This window comes from Heterocephalus glaber, unplaced genomic scaffold (genome assembly GCF_053883595.1).
Source record: "Heterocephalus glaber isolate CG9 unplaced genomic scaffold, H.glaber_assembly_v1.0 deba00000594, whole genome shotgun sequence".
Classification (NCBI taxonomy): Eukaryota; Metazoa; Chordata; class Mammalia; order Rodentia; family Bathyergidae; genus Heterocephalus; species Heterocephalus glaber.
This window is the reverse complement of record NW_028258151.1, coordinates 19,604,446-19,625,549: the sequence shown is the minus strand read 5'-3', so window position 1 is coordinate 19,625,549 and position 21,104 is coordinate 19,604,446. Positions and strand designations below refer to the sequence as shown.

The window sequence follows — 21,104 nt, the reverse complement described above, 5'->3', positions numbered from 1 at the left end:
TTCATCGATGTGAGCCTCAGCACAAGGTCGAACCCAGAGGTCTGGGGCCTTGGTCAAGGGATCTCAGAAAGACTCCTTGTGGGGAATGTACCTTTGTTAAGGAAGTGTTCCTGAAAGTTCTGCCCAGGGAAAATTGGCAGTGAAGTGATATTTTCTTTGATGCTTTGGTCCTCAGGAAAAAATGCAAATTGCTGTCTATCTATGCTTTGTTGACATATTTCAAAGGGTGTGGAACTGTCAGAGGAGGTGCACCCCTGGAAGGAGCTCGGGCAGTTGGCAGCCTTGTGAGGAGGTGGTTAGGCTCCCAGTAGCACCTAGGAACACGGTTCCTTTCTCTCCCTTTGTGAAGTTGTGAGGTGTCGAATTTCACCACTTACCCTTTCTGGGCCTTCACTCCCTTATCTGCAAAATGGACCCCTCATCATTCCAGTGGTGCTCTAGTGAGTGGGCCAGATAGAGCTGGTTGATGCGTCTTCTGAACTCCAAAATGCAGAGCACTGTGGGAGGGGTGTGAGGTGGATTCACTCTGCCTGTACCCCTGCCCAGCCACTCTGGCCTTCCTACAGTGGGGATAGCGCCTCACAGCACAGTGTGTCCTCCAGGGCCAGCCAGGCAACTCATGCCCAGCAAAGTGGTCTCCAAGCATCCCAGGGCAGAGCCTCTCTGCCCAGAGGTGGTCCCAGAGGGCACTTGAGGCAGTATGTGTGCCAGGCACACAGGTGATGGCCTGCGCAGGGCCAGGCATGTGCAGGATGTGGGCCACTGAAGAACACGGAGCAGGTTGGTTCTGTAGCAGTGGCCTCCCTTAGATGCCACCACTGGGAGCTCACTTCCAGGGCCCTTCTGTCTTGGTCTTCTGACCGCTCCATCTGCAAGTGGTTTCCTCACTGATTTCACCATCGGGGCCAACCCCCTCTTGGCTCCCAGCCACTCCCTTCATAGCAGGGGATGCAGACCTCCTGCCAATGTAGCTCAGTCTTTCTTCTCTCGAAATATATAACACCTTTATTGGATACAGTGCATCCTCCACACAGTTCACTCTTGGCAAGTGTGGGATTCAGTGATTTTTGGTTCTCTGAGTTTTGACCCTATCACCACAGCTGATGTAAGAGCATTTACGTCACCTGAAAGAAACCCTTGGCCACTCTGACCCGTGACCCCCCACCCCCACCCTAGACAGCCATCAGTCTACTTCCTGCCTCTGGATTTGGAGCTTTTGTGTTAAATCTGCTATGCTGCCAGGCTGAGGGCTTGGGCAGTGCCCACCCTGGGCCCTGCCATTCCCAAGTACAGGTCCCCTTCTGGCCTGAGTGTCTCTGACATGTCGTTTCCTGCAGCTAACACCAACTAGGAATCTCTGGTTAGTTATTTCACTTATTCCTTCGCTGAACAATTATGGGAGGGTCGAGTCTGAGTAATCATCCCTGCCATTCCCACCTAGACTTGTTGAGATGGAGTATTGGAGATGTGCACAGCTCAGGGTTAGGCTGTGACCTGTGTTGGGGCTATTGGTAGATAAGAAAAAGTGCCCCCGGGTTGGTGGTAGGCTGACTGCTCTCTGCCTGGTTTCAGAATCCTGGGCTTGAACACCAGCCTATAACTGATCATCTAAGTGCTCATCATGAACCATAATTTATTCTAAACAGCCAACTGCATTCATTAGGCAAAATTACCCTTATATAGCCATGCACCACACAGTGAATTTTGGTTGATGACAGACCACACATGTAACGGTGGTCCCATAAGATTTTGTCACTAGTGGTGTTATTGGCATCTTTGTTTGTGGAAATGTACTCTGTGATGTTCCAGTGATAAAGAATTCACCTAAGTACATGTTTCTCAGAACCTGTCCCCATTAAGGGACACATGGCCCTAGCCAGCACTACTGCCAGCACTGCCATCTGCCTTTGTATTTGTAGTTATTGCCTCTGCTTCCCTCACTGGGCGCTTACAAGGAATCAGCAAGTGATTCTCACCCAGACCAGTGTGCAAATAAATGGACAGGGTTAGATTTATTTGCACTGTAAAAATTCATAAGAAATGACTGATTGCCTGCTCATTTACAACCATTAAAAAAATATGTCTAGGGCCGGGGATTTAGCTCAGTGGTTTCGCTGCCTGCTACCCAAGCACAAGGACCCGAGTTCAATCCCCGGTAAGAAAAAAAAAAAATGTCTGTGTAGAAAGACTCCTGCCATTGACGCCCTGACCCTTTTCCTTCCTAGAAGTCAGGGCCTCTGGCACCTGGGGTGCATTCTGCTTTCCTGCTGCTCAGATTTGAAATGCAAGGAGGATAAGCTACCCTGTTGGTCTGGGATGTTTCTATCTGGAAGTGTTGCTTGTCAGTTTACATCTGTCAGCAGCTTCCTAGGTGAAGAATTTTCTAGAATGCCCCCCCTACTGTTGTTTTAGTGCATTTATGCTACCTCTAGATTTTTCTCTTTTCTTTCTCTTTGTACTTTACTAATGGCATTTCACTTGTTACATATTTTATAGACATGTACAAGACTTTCTCTTTCTGTAGAGTACCGTCTTCCAGAGTAGAATCATTTGTTCATGGAGTAGATGTATTTTAAATATTTTATAGATTCTGCCAAGCTGCTGTCCAAAGCATTTGCAGCAATTAAACCTCAGCTGGCAGCATCTGAGAGTCCATTTGCTCTTAGGCGAAACCTACCACCCTATTAACTTCGCAGGCATGTGTCTGAGATTTCTGGTGAGCCTGAGTTTCCAAGGGGCCTTGTTTGAACAATCTCCATGCCACTGTTTTGCAAGCAGGTTTCTTCATCTCTATTTGCAGGACAGCTGTGCGAGAGTGCTGCTGTTTCGGGGCGGAAACAAGGAATTGAAAAACTACAACAGCCAGACACCATTTCAGGTAAGGAGAACTCGACGCAGGCTGCAGTGCCCTGTGTGAGCCATTAGGGGCCGCAGCTCTGTTTCCTCACGCTGCATTGCATGTACGACCGGAGGTTGCTCTTTGTGCGGTGGACATGCCCAGTGCCGGAGGCTGCGCTGCAGCTCTAAGCACCCAAGCTGCTTGTGTCTCTGGGTTTGCCTGTGTCTTGCTTCCTATTGGGCCAGATGACAAAAATAATGCTGTGGATTATTCTAGAAAGGCAATAAAATCATGGCTGCTTTTAGTTCTGCAGCTGTTGGGAAGTGCGGGCTCTGACATCTATTGATTGAAGTGAGCAAGCTTCATGGGAGGGGGTACTCAGTCAACACCTCTACTCTGTGCCATCCCAGAAGGCAGGAAGAACCACCCGCACCTGGCATGGCCATGGGGTTCCGTGGTGGAACACATAACCAGGTCCTAAGTTTTCAAAACATTGGACAAAATGCATATAACACAAAAGTTAACTATCTTAACTATTTTAACATATAACAAGTTAGCGACACTGAGATCATTCTTGATGTTGTACAACCAATCACACTACCTGGTTATAAACTCTTTCCAACAGGAAACCCTGTAGTTCAACCAAGTCACTTCCATTCCCTTTCTCCTCGGCCTCTAGACATTCACTAATCTACTTTCTGTCTGTACAGACATGCCTGTTCTGGAAATTTCGTACAATACCAGATTCTAAGTCACCATACACTACGTGACTTTTTTGTGTGTGTTTGGCTTCCTTTGCTCAGTATGGTCTTTTCAAATTTTGTCTCTGTTGTAGCAGGCATTAGTGCCTCTTTCCTTTTCATAGGTGAATAATATTCTATTGTTTGTATATTGATACTTTTGAGTAGATATATACATAAAATATATATATACAAACAAAGTACCTTAACTGATAGAGATGCCTTTTAATATTATACACAGTCAGTGGATATTTACCCACCTGAACTGAGGAGACCAGGATACTCTTTATTTGGAAATAACTTTCATAGTTTAGTGAGCTGAGAGAAGTCTTTAATTTAGAACTGGGTTGCACAGATGATTTTTCTAATGCTCTTCTTAGACATTACTAATATATACGGACTTGGTGCCTTGAAAATGAATCAGTTCAGTTCAACAACTGGGCCAGAGGTTACCACTGCATTCAAGAATTTCCTGACTTCTTCAGTCATGCTGGGTTTCCATTGCAGTATTGTGTCTTGCTGTTTGCAAGTGTTTGGTATACAGAGGCTGGTGGAAGTGGGCTCCTGGCTTGCTGATGGGTCGGTAAAGATTACAGTGACTCTCCAGGGAAATTTGCTCTTCCTAGTGGTGGATGTGAGGGCCCATGGGCCCTTTCACTTCAAGACGTAACTACATCTGCCCTCTGGGGTTAGGTATGTATTTGGTGGGCCTGGTTTACAGATCTTTTTCTTTTCTTTTTGTAGCTTTCTTTGGTTCTTTAAACAAAAGTCGCTTAAATCGCTTAGGAATAGCAGCTGATGCTCTTTGCGTCACAGCAGGCATTTAGATAGTACAAGCGAGCTGATTCTGACTCTTCCCACTGTGGCTTACAACTAGCACATGATGCACTGGGGAAGCAAGTCTTCCATGCCATTCAGAGCAACAGGCCAATGTAAATGCCCCCTTCCTGTCAGGGCCTTGCTCTCCCTTCACCACAGTGAGCACCTGAGATGGGGACATCCTTCCTGCCTGAGTCCTGGCAGGATGCTTAATACACCCTCACGGCAGCAAAACAGCAGCACAAACCCAGGGCCACTGGGCCACTGCAACAAAATGCTGTTGAATTTGTCTGACTTTGTTCCGTCCAAATGCTGCCTGAGTAACCAGTGGGATCAGAGCCCAGCTGCTCTGCACATCCAGAATGGGCTCTACCCGCAGCTCAGGAGCTGGTTTCCTCTTTCATATCTCTCGGTCTCATGTTTTAATAATGTGTAACAAGTGGGTTCACTCTGTGAATCTTTGCCCTTACCGTGGCCTCGGCTTCCATTTGACATTCACAGTTCTTCTCATCCCAATTATGGAAACTGTATCACTGATACTGAGTTTGTGGAGGAGAGGATGGCTCACTGTGTCGCTTAAGAGGGATCGAATATGTTCACCTGGAAAGTGGTGGTGCTGTTTGCTATCATTCAGAACACAGACTTTTTGTAAGAAATCATGGTGGGGTTCATCTGGCCCCACCTTTGCTTCATGACTTGATCCTGATGCTGGCCCAACAGCACCAGGAGGATCCAGGACCTTGAGAGAAATGCCCGTTCTCAGACTTCACTGTACGCCATGGAATCAGAGCTCCTGCTCCAGAGAGGTCTCCAGGGATTCTGATCCTGCTCAGGTTTGGGACTCAAAAGACAAAAACAATTTATTTAAAGACAAGAAAAAAAAGGAGAAGCACTTAGAACAGTATATGGGTGTACTTTTAACAACAGTGGTGGTGATGGTGGTAAACAGTGGTGGCGAATCTTTTAGAGCTTTCAGTGATACCAACAGTCCATTTCGGCACCTCGACCTAGGTTCACCACCACTGGTGGTAAAGATGGTGGTGGAGATGATTGTGATGACAGGGAGGGACAGTGGTAGTGATGGTGATGGTAACAAATGTGGTGAGGAGGCCACTGAGAATGACGGTGATGGAGATAATGATACATCTTTCCACTTTCAGAGAGTTATAAAAGCCCCCAACTGAGGCTTTTTCTCAATTTATGGGAGAAAAGGAGATAAAGATGCATAAGGCAGTGTTATGGTTGGGATCTAAAGTGTCCCCAACAAGGTTCATGTGTCAATGGTTGATGGGGTTTTGAGAAGTGATAGAGTCACGAAGGCTTTAACATCATCAATGAGTCAATCCATTGATAAATTCAGAGCGCATTCGAAGGTAGGACCTGATTTGATGATGCTGGTCACTAGGTTGTGGCCATGAAGGGTATGCTTTGTCTCTGGCCCTCTCTCTGCATCCTATCTGCTGTAAATGAGGTGCTTCATTCTATCCCATGTTTCTGCCTCTCCATGGGCCCAGAATAACAGAGCCAAGTGACTGTGGGCTGAAACCTCTGAAGCCATGAGCTAAAATAAACTCTTTCTCTGTATTTTGTCACAGTGACAGAAAGCTAACACAGTGAATTCCAAAAATAATGATGGAATCAGTAGGCCCTAGGCCTCCTGACTTCCAGCCCAGCTCCTGGCAGGGAATGAACCTTGCATCCTAACATGGAGTGAACCTCAGGGCCCTTTCATAGTGTTCAGCCCAAGACAGCAAACATCCTGAAGACAAGGAGAAGCAACAGGAGGAGCTCTGGCAAATGGGATCCGAAGTCAAGGCAGGGCCACAGCAAGGGAAAGGTAGAAGTGGCAGAAGTGGGCAGTGTGACAAGTTGTCATATGACATGGTGCCAGCACCCAGTTGCCTACCCAGACACTAATGTGCACATGGCCACAAAGGTGCTGTGTAGGTATGGTGGAAGTACAGGAGGTGACCCTCCAACATGCACACATATCTCATTCAATCTATAAGAGGACCTCAGAGGAAAAACTGAGAAGAAATTCTGCTTCAATGCCACAATGTCATCACCAGCCTGAGTGTCCAGCTGCTGGCCTGTCCTGTAAACATTGGAGTTTCCAGCTCCACAGTTCTGTAATTCAAGTCCTTAAAACAGGGGTCCCCAACATTTCTGGCACCAGGGACTGGTTTTGTGGAGGGCAGTTTTTCCATGGATTGGAGTGGGGGTGATTCAGAGGAGCATGAAACCTATATCCCTCTCATGCTCAGTTCACAGTAGGGTCCATACTCCTATGAGAATCTAACACTGCCTCTGATCTGACAGGGGGTGGAGCTCAGGCAGCAAGTGATGGGAAACAGCTAATAAATACAGATGAAGCTTCACTCATTCGTCCACTGCTCACCTGCTGTCAAGCCAGGTTCTTGGGGGTGTTTTTTTGGTACCAGGGATTGAACTCAGAACCTTGCAGTTGCAAGGCAGGCAGTGGCACCGCTGAGCTAAATCCCCATCCCTCAAGCCAGGTTCTTAACAGGCCACAGACTGGGACTGGTCAGTGGCCCAGAGGTTGAGGACCCCTCCCTTAAAATAGACCTTCAATATGTGTGTGTGTGCATGTAGCTATGTATATATAAAGACCTACACATAGATCTAGATATGCACATTGATATATTTGTTCATGTAGATATGCACACGTGTGCACACACACACACGCACGCACACTCACTCATCCGCACAGCCCTTCAGCCTATCTTTCTGGCCAGCTCTGGCTGACACACAGGAGAGCTGACCTGAGCCATTCCTGTCTCTCCAGCTGCATCAGAAGGGGCTTCACTGTGTGGAGCTGAGCCCTCAGCCCTAGCCGCACAAGTGTGGAGAGGGCCACCTGCTTCCCAGTGCCACCTCTCCCCTGATACAGCCAGCAGTTGCCAAGCAGATGGTCAGAAGGAGACAGAGTGGAGAAAATGAGAAAAGGGAACGGCAGTGAGAGACATCCAGAATGGCCTGAAGTCCAGGCGTAACGTGGGTCAGGTGGCTGGCTGGAATGGGGCAGAGCAGGCCTCAAAGCGGAAACCTCCCAGTGGCTGAGGTGTCCTGTGTCCAGGCTGCCCCTAGAGTCACCCAGCCCTATACTGCACCCTTTCTCAGTGGGGTCATGGAGCTGGGCTCCTGCATGCTGCACTTGGTGAAGAGGTGGCCAAACACTCCCTACAGGGACAGTGAGGGTGGCAGAGGCCTGAGGATGGATGCTGGGGCCTGTGATTCTCCTTAAGCTCTGTGCTGTATATGAGATGGGGGTAGGGCGAGAGCCAGAAACCAGGAATCAGGTCTGAAATTCTTTAGGAGCTAGGGGCTGACTCCTAGGACTGCTCTGGGGGTCCCCAGGCAGACACTGTTGTGTGACAGCTCTGCTTCCTAGAGTTCTTACTCTTAATTCCCAGGTCAACACACCTCATCTGTGGGGAGGACTCAGCCATGACAAGGACCTTATCCCTCCCAAGACACCAGGCCCTGGCTTTCGTTCTCACATCTTGTTCCCAGCCACACAGTGTAAGGAGGTTTTGATGTACTTCAGGCCACACAAACACTGGGATCTCATAAGATTAGAATGGAGTGAAAGATTATTATTCCCTAGTGACATCAGCATCACAGCTGAACATGTCACATGTTTGTGGTGACGCTAGCACGAACAGACCTACTGTGCTGCCAGTCATATAAAAGTAAAGCACATTATTATTATTATTTTTTTGGTACTGGGGATCGAACTCAGGTCCTTGTGCTTGCGGAGCAGGCGGCAGAACCACTGAGCTAAATCCCTGGCCCTAGAGCACATAATTCTATATAAGATGAGGCTTGCTAGAAGTTAAATGGCTGTGTTCCTGGTTCATGTGTTTATCACACTATACCTCTGTCATTGTTTTAGAGGATGTTGCTACTCTCTAAAAAGTTTGCCATAACAGCCTGCTGTCTTCCCTGCTGTAGCCTCACACACCTGTTACCAGGTTCTGGGGTGCTGGAGTCTCCTTCTGGAGGTGGTTTCTAGGTTCTTTCTGTCCTGAGCAAAGACTTATTCAAGACAAGCACAAATGGTAGCAAAGTTTTATTTAAGGCAGGAAAAGAAAAAGGCTCTGCAGAGCCTGTGTGGACCAAGTAAAAGCACAAAAAAAAGTGCACCCTATAGCGTGAGGCCAGGCTATCATGAAGAGGCACAATAGTGAGTGCTTAATGGCAACTGTCTCTTTGAATCATCCACTCCGCAGGCTGATGTCAGGTCTAGGCCATCCTATTGAAAACCTGCTCGAGTTCTCGCGAGAAGTCGATGTGCAGGGCTTTGGTAATTGTTCTGCGCATGTGTACTGGGATTTCGTAATTAACAGGTCACACCTACTTCCCCAGCCAGCTTTGCCACACCTTACTCTTCCTGGCTCATCTTGTGTTACTGTGACATGTGTAACTGCATCAGGAGGCCATGTGGAGTCAGTGGCCTGTCTCATGCAAGTGTGTAGATGCACACTCCGTGATGTTCACACAGCAACAGCCCTAACGACACATTTCCCTGGATGTACCCTGTCATTAAGTGACTCCCAACTGTTCTTTTGCACAGAGCTTCTAGTTGGGTTCCCACATTGAGTGATTTAGACAGAGAGGTATGAAACGTTTCTGGTGTCACCCACAACGGGAGTTGCCAAAGCATTCTGCAAGCAGCCGGATGCTCTGGGATTCTAGTTACCCTCACAAAGCAGCTGCTCAGGTGGTAGATGGGCCAGTGACGAAGGTCACCTCTATTGTGGGTGACATTGTGGTTGTGCAAGCTGCAGAGGCCACAAAAAAGTAGGGAGTGGAAGGTTCCTGTGGGAAACCAACAGAATCTGCTTGCTGGGCCTTTCTAGGTCCTGTTCCTTCCAGGACCTTCATGATTCCTCATTTAGTGATTCAGAAGCAAAACTGTTTAGCTGTGCTTCATGCAGCTGACTTCCACATAGATTAGGAAGCAAAGTCGAGGTGACTTTCCTCTTCTATGGGGCGTGTCATGAGCGGAGGCCCCAGGCTGTCCCTGTGCTGTGAGCAGAGCTACGGAGCAGCAGCCATTCCCTGGCTGTTTTAGTCTGGTTGGCCTCAGACCCAGGCTGGGATTAGCCACAAGCAACAAGAGTATAGTGAGAGCTGAAGATAAACACAGCCACAGGTGAAAGCGGCAGTCACAACATGCAGTAACAAGAAAACAGCCGGGTAATGACTGGCGAGGTGGAGGACAGAGGCGGGGGCAGCAACCCATCCACAGAGCTTGGGGCACCTGTGGGGAGCTGTGCATGAGCACCCTGGAGGAGGCGCCTCTGGGGACCCCCTTCCCTCTGAAGTCTGCCATGGCTCTCAGTACTTCACTGTGATACCAGGTGTGCGGTGTGCAGGATCGCCGCCCACAGCCAAGCTTAGTCACCCACTGGGTGCCCTGCAGCCCAGTCCAGTTCTGACTGCTATAGCTGGGGCCAGCACAGATCCGACAGGTAAGGTCTTGGCTGCACCTGTGCCTCTCACTGGCCAGCTGGGAATTGTTTCCGTGACCCCCACCTCGGGTTCAATAATTTGCCAGAACGGCTTACAGAATTCAGGGGAACAGATCACTTCTGACTGCAGGTTTATTTGGAAGGAGAAGGCTCAGGAATAGCCATGCAAAAGAGGTACGCAGGGTGTGGGTGTGGTGTGGGAGTTGTTCCCATGCCCTCTCTGGATGCATCCCCTCCCAGTACCCCGTGTCCATTCCCCCAGAAGTTCCCGGACCCCCATTCTTTGGGTTTTAGGGAGACCTCGTTTCCTAGGTGTGACTGATAGATTGCCTCATTGCCTGCTGGTGATCAGCCAAGCCTCAGCCCCTCTCCCAACCCTCAGGGGTAGGGCAGAAGTTCCCACCCTTTAGCCACATGGGCAGCTGCCCCGGCATGAGCCCCAGGTGATGTTGACATCAGCTCAGATGTAGTCAAAGGGGGTTGTTAAAAATAACCAGAGACAATCCTGTCACCTTCGTGGTGTTTAGGAAATTCCAAGTGCCTTAGGAGCTCTGCACCGGGCCTGGGGACAAAGGCTGAATTTCCGTTTCTTAGTCTCAGCAACACAGGGCAAAGCAAAGGCCTAGAGTTGTGGGAGAATAAGACATGTGCAAGGGAAAGGACCGGCCATGGCTGGTATGTGGCAGCCCATGGTCCCTGCCTGGTCCTGTGCTCAAAGAAGCCACTACACTCTGAGGAGTTTCTTCTAAAAGTTCTGCTGCTGATCTTATTTGGGATTCAGGCTCTGTTCCCATAGAAACAGGGAAGTTGGGTTTCTAGAGGAGGAGAGAGAAATCCGAGTAACCCAAAGCGTGGTGACAGACGACGCATATTTATGATGAGCAGCAAGCGGGGTCAGAGTCACGCTCTTGGGTGGTGTGCAGTGAGTGTCAAGCAAGAGCCATGGTGTTCCTGGGTGCTGGGGGAAAGCATCTGTGAGCCAGACAGCACCCCAGAGCACACCTTAGACAGGTGGTAAAGAAACAAAGGCCTATTCGATGTCAACGTTAAATATCACGAGAAGCAAAGCAGGATGAGACGGGTAGAATGAAATGGAACAGTGCTGCAGTGGCCTAACTCCTGTGACAGGCATGTCAGGGGGCAGCTCTGGGCACCCCAGACATAGGACCTCTGTGACCCTGGAGCAGAGACCAGGAGAAGGAAAGGAGTGGGCCCTGTGCGTCTCTGGTGGAAGCAGTTCAGCAGTGGCACATGCAAAATCCCTGGGGTCAGTGTGTGTTGGTGTGTTTGAGGAACAGGCAGCTGTGTGTGTGTGTGTGTGTGTAGCAGTGGGGTAGACCCAACACCAGCAGTAGGAAATGAGGCCAAAGCCAGGGTGTGGGGCCTGGTAAGGACTTTAGGTTTGACTCCAAGACACAGAACCAGCCTGACAGAAGACTGAATGGAAACTGATCTTCTCACCCTATAGCCAGTCACCATCCTACACACACAGCGGTTATCCCAGAGGCTGAGCAGGTGGATGAAATCTGATAGATACACAGATGAGGCATCTGGGCTCAGCCTAGTATTCTAGAGTTCAGTACAGCAGCCATAGGATGCTAAGTGGGGCCATTTAAATAGAAATTGTGGTAAGTTTAAAAAATGTGACGTTCGGTTCCTTGGTCATAGTGACTACATATCGAATGTTCAGTAGCCACCATCATGGAGGTTCCGCCACACCTGTGTACTGCCTGCGTTAAGTGTGAGCAGCCTGAGAGAGTGTGTGTACAAGTGTGCAGGAGGGCTGCCTATTGTACTCAGGGTTCTGCAAGGGAATAGATTTAATACAGAACACACAATTTATAGGATTATTTTATAATATTCTCCCAAAAAGTCAAATGCAGAGCAGTGCAAGAGATCTGTCCACATTCTAGAGACCCAAAGAATCCAGCCAAGGGTCTGGATCCCATAGCAGTGTCCCACACAAGTTCAGCTAAAGGCTTAGAGCCCGAGGCAAAGTCCTCCATGAGTCCAGCCAGAGGCCTAGAGCCCACAGCAGGGTCTCATGCTTGTCCCTATCAAGGATCTGGACTGGGAAGGCCCCAAGGCCAGTGGCGGAAGCCAGAAAGTCTGTGCTGGTGGGGTGAAGGGTCTGTGCCACCAGACTGAGGGATCCACACTGGGGCCAGGAAGTGATGTTCAAGGCGAAGATCAGAGCTCCCTTGAAAAGAACAGCAGCCATTCCCAGTGACGCTAGGCCCTGAGCTCCTCTGACAATAACAGCCCAGCTCATATCAGGAAAACCAGCCGCAGCAAGCTTCTCCAAGAAAATCAACAGTATAAAATCTTCCCCTCCTGTTCTTGTTTTATGCCATTCCAGCATCAGTCCTCAGGCAGGTCTTCCATGCCCAGAACCACACTGACTCAGTTCAGCTGGGCACTCCGAGGTGACTATTAGTAAACCCACTGCAGTGCTTCATGAATCCTACAGAGTGTGCTCAGTACAGAGAGTTTCCAAGTTCACTGGTTAATTGAGCTGCACAGGGAAGGGTGGCTGCAAAGCAGAGGAAGCTGTAAGGGACGGGACTTGCAGTGAAGTTTATTGACTGCTGAGCCATGGAGTAAGAGAGCAGCTGCAGGCTCTCTGTGGGAGAAACTGGGGTGACTCCTCAGTGCTCTCCCGTGTGACTCCCGTGGGGCATCCCAGCCCCATGCACCTGCATCTTAGGGAGTGAACCAAAGTGTCATGAATCCAAGTTGTACAGTTGTTCCCCAAAGCAAAACAGTGCATGGTCCCTTGGCCACTGTCCCTGGTCTGGCTGGCGCAGCGAGATCTCTGCAGGCCACTGCTGCCCAGGAGCTCTGGTGAGCTTGCTCCCAAGAATACAGGCTCAGGGGCTCGCACATCAGGGACAGGCTGGATCATGGACACTTTGCTCCATCTTGTGAAAATGAGAGAGAAGCAGTCACTCCCTGCAGAAACAGGAAGCAGAGAACAAAGAAAGAAGAGAGTCCGGCAAAGTGGGAACCTCACTCACCTCCCTCGCAGCCTGGGAATAGCACCCCCAGCCCATGCTCCACTTAGAGCCAAAGAGCAGCAAGGCAGTGACAGCTCAGTGCCCCAGGGCCTGGCTCCCTTGTGAGGACACAGCACAGGCTTGAGATGAGTTTCGAGCCTGTGTGACCAGACAGGGAAGGCCCTCACTGCTCTCACCTCCTAACTCTTGAAGGAAGAGGGGTTTATTCTGAGTTAGGGTTTCATCCTACGGTTAGCTGGCTCCAAGGCAGGAAAAGGATGGCAGAGGAGCCTAGCAGAGGAAAGGGTGCTCAACCCGTGGCTGCCAGAAGGTAAAGAGAGAAGGGGAGGAGCTGGAGATAAGAACATACACTTCCAGGTCACACCCCCATGACCCACTCCAACCAGGCCCCACCCAACAGCACATTCAGCTCTGAACTCATCAGTAAATGAGTCCACTGAGGAGTACAGAGTCCCCGTGATCCAGTCTCCTTCCACACATGTGAGATTTTGTGGGGACTTTGTAGATCTAAACCATAGCAGAGACCCACCAATACCCACGTAGTTTCCATTCTGAGAGAGAGTGCTTCAAATTGAAAATGGCAGGTGGTCCTCAATTAGAGGAAGGCATTAAACAGCAGAAGTGAAGACGCTGTTGAAGAAGGAACGGAGATGGCTCAGGGGACAGAAAGGAACTTCCAGTATGTACATTTAATGTCTGCAGAGCTGTGGGAGAGGATGTGGCCATCCAGATGTGTGATGTGGAGGAAAGTAGAAATCTGATTTCACTTTTTAAAAGCAAATCCTTGATATCTCCTTTCCCCTCCCTCTCCCTGACCTCAGACAGGTCTAGAGCTTTTCATTCCAAACTCTGTGGCATCTGGGATCAGTGACCCTCTGGTCCAGATCCTTCTGCTGCTCTCAGCCCTGTCCCAGCTGGCCTTGGCACCTGCTCATCCCTGAACCCAGTGTCACCCTGCATGAAGGACAGCCCCCGTTTCCCTCAGATTTCTGCCTGTTAGTGGTACGGCTGGAACCCTGGATGTCAGGGTGAAGCCTGGCTTCCAGCTGGGCTCCCCCTGCACCCAGGCACAGAAGAATGGGCGGGAGGTCCTAGAGAGCTTCCTGAACCTGCCGGCAAAGGTGACCTCCTGCCCACAGCCTTGTCCTCACTTCCCTAATGCTTATCAAAGAATTACTCTGCACTACCACTGTCTCCAGTAGGGGGCATAACCTCCCTTAAATACAGACAGCTCCTTTGAGCATTCAATGATGGGAGGCTGTTCAGCCAGGTGGGTGACATGCCTGCCCCCCACTCCCCACACCAAGTGGACTCCTGCTCACTCTGCAGATCCTCCTCTGCAGGCGGCTTTCGTTTTGGCTCCCATATTACCTGCTATGCACCTCTTACCTATTTTGTTGTATTATCACGAACGGCTTATGCATCGGTCTTCCAAGCTGACCTTTAAAGTTTTCTGAGGAAAGAGCAGCAGTCTCTTCCATCTTTGTACCGCTGGTGCCCAGCCCCAGACCTGTGATTCTCGGTAACTGGAATTTGAGTGGCTTGAGCCAGTGGGGCTGCCTGGTCCCAGACTCTTTGTAGACTTCTCATGTCAGCCACTAGGTGGCAGGGTAAACCTGGGGCAGCTTGGTTCCAGGTGGGCAGAGGGGGAGGGATTTTAAAATGCAAAAGGTAAGGAAGACGTGGTGCAGCTGATGCCTGAGCTAAGACATTTACAGATCAGCTGCTTCTCTCCTGAAGGAGTATCTATCTTAAAGTTGTCTACTAATTAGAAATAAAGATGGCTCAGGCAGCTGTAACAGAACTCCACAGATGGGGTGCCATAAGCAGTAGTGATTCCTGAAGGTTTGGGGGCTGAAGTCCAAGATCAAGGTTCTGGCTGATTTGGTTTCTCCAGGCAGCCTCTTCCTGGCTTCTGCACAGTAGGGAGAGAGGTGGATCTGATGACTCTTCTTGCATGGGCACTATTCTCTTCATCGTGACCTCATGATGCTAGGGTCCCAACTCCAGATGCCACCACTGAGGGTGCTTGTGTGAATTTGGTGAGGGACACCAGACATCGTTCCCAGAGACTGGGCAGCAGATTCAGTGGCTGGGGTTGTCTTGAGTATACTGTGATGCTTTCCTCTCGCTGTGTATACCTGGTGTTATTCATCATTTAGAAGGAACTGGGTGCATTTGTGCCGTTCCTGCTGTGCATGTGCCATGTACATGGGCCAACATCTGCCCAATTCGAGAGGAAGTGCTCTGGTAGCTTTGGAGCACCAGGGAGAACCTTTGCTGAGGATCCACTGTGACACCCAAGGGCCTAGGGCACAGTGGCCATCCGCAGGCCTGGCTCTGGCCTGTGACATATTACATGTGCTGTACCCACATTATTTCTCTGCCTGGAAGTCCCTGCACTGTAGCATGGTGCCCTCCTGTGCACCTGCCCCACCCCCACTCTAGCTTGTCTCCTCCAGAGCAGCCCCATCATCCTGTGGCTGCCTCTGGGTCTGGTCTGTCTCCCTGTAGAGGGAGACATGCATGTAGGTCACCATGATCCTTGTCTTGGACCCCAAGTGGGCAGTCATCAGTAAATACCTGTCCACCAGCTGGCTTTAGTGAACAGGATGATACTTGAGTGGGATTTTACAAATCCTCTGATGGCCTCTAGTCCCTCGGCTGCTTCTTCAGTAGCCCCTGAGGTGATATGTGTGTAAGTTTTTAGGAACATGCTCTTCCTCACTGGGGAGAGAGTTGTGTGTTCCAAGCAAATTCCAAGGATATTAGCGAAATTGATGACATTCAGAAAGCAGTCCCTTATGCACCCAGCCTTCTCCATGTCCTGTGCTGATTCTCAGTGTGCGTTTTTGTACACTGCTTCTCCCTGTCCTCAAGCTAGTCCTGGCCAGGTCCCATCTGTCCCTTGGCTGGAGTTTACCAGTGCATTTTGTTCAGGGATATAGGAGCAGAGGCAGCCCTGACCTTGGAAAGTAGAAAGGGTGAAGGGCCAGGTAGGATGCAGGCAGTAGAGAGCAACAAAGAGATGAGACCCTGCCAGTAAAGAGACAGGCACACAGACACACATGCGAAGATTGTACCCCCAGGTCCCTAGCTCCCAAAAGGGGCGGCTGGCAGTGACATTTCCAAAAAGGTCATGCTGATCACAAAAACTCAGGGTTGGCAAGCGACACCAGGAGGAGGCCTGTTTCTGCCATGGAGTCTACCGTTGCCGGACCAGGGGCCACCAGTATAATGCACCACCATTTGGGCTTCCAGGTGCATGTTCACTTCTCTGTCTTTGGCTTCTTTTCTCCATAGAGGGCTTTGGGGACCCTGTCTGGGCCACTCGGATGAGTCTGGAGATGCTGGTGCATTCCTGATAGCTCACCAGGCCTGTACGTGTTCTTTGTGAGCCCGCTGGAGGGTGGAGGGCATTTTCATTGTGGCTTTTGGTTGCTAATATGGTTATCAGAAATCAAAACTGTTATCAAAGTGTAGAGAAATAAACAGCAGAGATACATACGCTATCTTGCTTCTTTGGGCTGTTGCTTTAAGGTATATGACAACTCTGCAGCTTTCAAGTTGGTTTTAGTTTGAGTCTTCTCCATGTTTTTTTTTTCCATGTTTTTTTTTAAATAACATTTAAGGAATAAGTCCCAATGGTTTGGTATTTAAGGAATGGCATTTATGGAAGAGAAAGAATCTCAGCCACTCTTGATATTAATAAGCCCAAATTGATCTCATTTAGTGGAAGACTTCAGCCTGGGATCCAGGAGTGGTTCTTGCCCATACTTGAGTGAGTGCTGCTAGGGTGAAGGACATTCCCCCCGGATGTGAGTCCCAAGCTGTCTGTGACAGATGCCACCAAATCCAAGCTTTATCTGGAGAGATTCACAAGATGGGGAGCAGCAGAAGATCCCTGTTAGCATTACAAAGAAAGAACTCTTAACAAAGTTTCCTTCTGCTTTTTAAAACTGGTAAGGTTTTAAAGACACTGTCCAGCTGCCCTCTCTTGGAGGAGGCCTTTCAGGTCTTAGAAAAGCATCTTTTAGGGCACAGCCTATTTTTCTACATCTGTTAACTGCTGAGCTTGGTGCCTGATACATGGTAGATGTGTTTGTTGGCCAAAGAAATGGAAAAAAAAACCCAAAAACAACCAGTTAAAGTTAGCATCTCAGGTTCAGAGAAGACTTCATTTTCACCCAGAAAGGGATCCATTGTCATTTTAAGGATAAGGATGTTGGAAAGAGCAGCATGACCCACAGTGGCCTCCAAGGCAGATCCTGGGACATTCAGTGGTATCCTGTATGACTCTCACTTTCACCCTCTGCTAACGTGAGAGAGACCAGTTAATAATTTAAATCTTATTTCTTCTGCCTATAAGAAGGGACAAGTATACATAGCCATGTAACTATAGGGGATATCATCAGGCCTCCAGCCCAGGGGTTCTCTGTCCCTTCCCCATGTGACAGCTACCGTTGTGTTGGCCTCATCTTGGTTCCTGGAGAAATTCCTGGAAGAAGCCAAAATCAGAGTCAAGCCCAATTGTTAGGATGACAGCCCTGGCTGAGTGGAACTAGTTTGTCACCTTGGTAACATCTTTCTGAGCTCAGACCCCTTGTCTGCTCCACAGTGATAGTTCTGCCCTGCTTGGTGATGTTGTGGATCATCCATCCATCCATCTGTCCATCCGTCTATTCATCCATTCATCCGCTTTTAGGATGAGTCACTGTAATCAATGCATGGCCCATGGAGGATGGGACACATTTTTGGCCTCCAAAGTTAGTGCTCTCTCATAGGACCCCTGGAGGAGCTTGGGAAGCTCAGGTGAGCCCTTGGCACATAGCCATGCCCCATGGTCCTGCAGGTGTGGTGGGTCCCCATGGCAGAAGGTCCACGTTGGAAGTCGTCCCTGAGACACCAACCCTCTTTCTGAATGGGAACATCTTGTTAGGTCTCTACCTCTGACCTGCTGGTCCCCAACCTAGCAATGGTCCCCAACCACTGCCTGCTGTTCCCCATTCATGCATCATTTAGCACACTCACAGAAACCTGGGGACCAGACCTCCCACGGTGACAGGGCCTCACTCTCAGGCCTTCCACAAGAAAGCCACATGGGTGATCGTGTGATTACATGCTAGATCTTATGTGTGCTAAGGGCTCCCTTTTTACATGGTATAAGTTATAATCAATAGTATTTGAAAGATATATTAGAATTGACGCAGGGTCCTGAGTTCGATCCCTGGTACCAAAAAAAAAAAAAAAAGATATATTGGAATTGTCCTTTCTATAACTGGGCATATAAAATAATTGACAGTGGTTTATATTTAATCCTTACAATTGTGTTGGATGCCAGTGGAAGATATTTGAGGTGACCCACCTGAGACCCAGCACATTTTCCTGGGTAGCAGTCTGACTTCTGAGATCCCGGGATTGGTGGAAGCCTTGCCCCTCATATGGGGAGTCCCCAGTATTTGAAGGTTCCACCAGGATGGGGAAGCTGGACAGGATGAAAGGAAGAGAGGCTGCCAGGTGCATAGACCTATGTCAAATGACTATGGATGACTTTTGGGATTGCAGTGAGAGGAGACCCTTTGGTTTAATGTGCTGTATGTATTGTTGTCATTGTTATTGTTGCTTTAAAATAAATTGCAATAAATGTTCACACCCATTGTTGCAATATCTTCAATTTTAAATCTGAATTTAGAATTCAGAGTTTTTCGATGAAGATGAGATGTATATAACATCCTCACTGACACGTGTTACTTTTTTTTTTAAATAGTACTGATGAGTGTGAGGTTGTGTCATTTTAAGTAGCTTTAAATGTGTTTTTAAATGGTTTTTGTAGGGGAAGGGGAAAGGAAAGAAGGGAAAGGAAAACGTATGAGAAAAGAAAAAAATGGAAACAAAGCTTATGTAAATAGGGAAGGGTGGAGGGGGTGAAGGGCACACAGGTAATGGGGAAAAAATAAGAACCAAGATACATCATGTACACGTACAAGCACCCAGTGATAAATGTAAACGTATTGTATACCTAAAATGTACCAATAAAAGAATTTAAGCAAAAAAACAAACAAATTGGTTTTTGTGCCTATGGCCACCATCAGGACCATATCGTAAAGAGGAGATGAACCTAAGCCGGGGTGTAGGGAGGAGACCACCAGGACCCAGGCAGTGGATGGCACATGGGGTCCTGGAAGCCAGGCTACCACTCAGCTGCCTCTGGCTTAGTTTGGCTTCGTGCCTATATCTGAGAATGCACCCTGCTCACACCGTGGGGACGTGTGATCCAGAGGCCTGGCTCATGAAAGTGGCTCCTATCTTTGTAAAGCAAGTTCCCAGTTTCCAGGGAGTTGACAGCAGGCCTCCACCTGCTATCTGATAGCCTCTCTGTGCCTGCTTCCCCAGCCAGGACAGCGGGTGCGTAGACCCAGGAGAGCCCTTCGCTGACAGGACCTGACAGTCCCTTATTCCTCATGGTTCCCAGAGTGCCAGAAATGAGACCTCACCTTGGATGGGCTGGACATTTAAGATAAAGGCAGGTAGAGCTGGAAGAGACTATTTCCCGTGGCTCTTGTTAGAGCCCGCCTGTGTTTCCACCCAGAAACTATGGATTGTTCCTGTTTCCAAGGGGAGGATTTTCCCACCACTGTAGACAGAGGCAGCGCTTTTGTCCAGAGCCAGATGTCTGTAAAATGTTTTCTTTTCTTCTGAGAACCTCAATAGTTTCCACTTGAAAAAGACATTTCCACTCATTTCCAGTAAGACACAGTGTCATAGAGATTATGGTAATTCTGACAAGAGTGAGCTTATGGAAACTGGCAAAAAAGATTGCATATAGAGACTCAGAGTTCCTTAAAATATTTGTTATGCTGATTTTGAATTGCCAGGGTTTCTGCAGGTGTGAAAATGGATGGTATTTTTCATTCTTTTGGTAAAATGTTATGAGGATGATTTTCACTTTGGAAAAATAGCAAGATTGGTTGAAAATGTGTTATCTATGCAAAAGAGATGGGCCGTTGGCTGACAGGTAGTGGCTCACAAAATACCAGAGCCCATGGTCATGGTGGGGCTTGGGTGCCAGTGCCACATGGCTCCGTGGCTGGTGCTTCTCAGTGCAGCTTTGACCTCTAGATACCTTCTCTTCCTAGATGGTCTTAGCGATGACCTAACACCCCAAGCCTGGTGACAGATTGACAGCTCCACCACCAGGAATGGGTGGACAAAGCATCTTCACTTGCCCTTGTGCTGCTCTGGCATGGCTAAGCCAGCAGCTCTGCCCAGTGGACCACAAGTTGCCCACATTCTGCATCTGTGTACTGGCTGGGTAGAGGGAAGGCTATGTACTTGTTCTTAGTTTACTGGTGCTCCGAGTGGCCTTTCTCTTTAAAACATGTTTTATTGAGATATAATTCACATACCATACAGTTCAGCCATTTAACATAAAAATGCAATGGTGTTTAGTATATACACAGAGTTGTATGACCACCGTCATGGTCAATTCTAGAATATTTTTATATCCTCAAAAAGAACTTTATTTCTACTTGGAGAGGTGGAGGCAGGAGAATCACAAGTTCAAGCCCAGCCTAACAAGATAGCAACTTAGTAAGACCCTGTCTGCAAATTTAAAAATGAAAAAAAAAGGAGCTAGAGTTGTAGCTCAGGCCAAAAGCCCTGGATTTAATCCCTAGTATTGGAAAAGGAAGGAAGGAAAAGGTGAGGGGAACTGAGACAGACAGAGATGGAAACTCTTGCTGCCAGTCTCATTCTCCTGACCGACCTCACCTCAGCCATGTACCACCAGTAACCTCTTTTCTGTCTGTATGGGTCCGCACGTTCTGGACATTTCCCATGAATGGAACTACACAGTGTGTGGCTTTGGTATTTGTCTCCTCTCAATGAGCACACTGTTTTCGGGGTCCATCTGTGTTGTAGCATGTGTCAGAATTCACTTCTGTTTTGTGGCTGAATCATCCCCTTGTGTGGTTGCCACACCCGCACATCCCTTCATCCCCTCGCCCATTGATGGCGTCTGCTCCTTTTTGCTGTTAGAAAATGCGTTTTCAAGATCAGCCTCTGAGGCGAAGTAGCTCTTCCAAGCCCGGACTTGGGAATGCTTTAGGTTTGAGTTTGACGTTGGCTGGGTGGGGAAGTGAAGAGTTGGGCTAACACAATAATAATAACATTATTACGTTGCAGTACAATA

The 21,104-nt window shown here is 48.7% G+C and overlaps 1 protein-coding gene across 14 annotated transcripts in view; it reads left to right on the top strand.

Annotated features, from left to right (window-relative positions):
• Shank2 (SH3 and multiple ankyrin repeat domains 2) overlaps window positions 1–21,104 on the top strand; it is a 534,108-nt gene that overhangs the window by 138,921 nt on the left and 374,083 nt on the right. For all 14 annotated transcript variants that reach the window (XM_087205461.1, XM_087205469.1, XM_087205467.1 and 11 more), the window contains one exon: window positions 2,801–2,878. In XM_087205461.1, coding sequence (XP_087061587.1) covers window positions 2,801–2,878 — 78 coding nt within the window. The remainder of the gene's footprint in view (window positions 1–2,800; window positions 2,879–21,104) is intronic.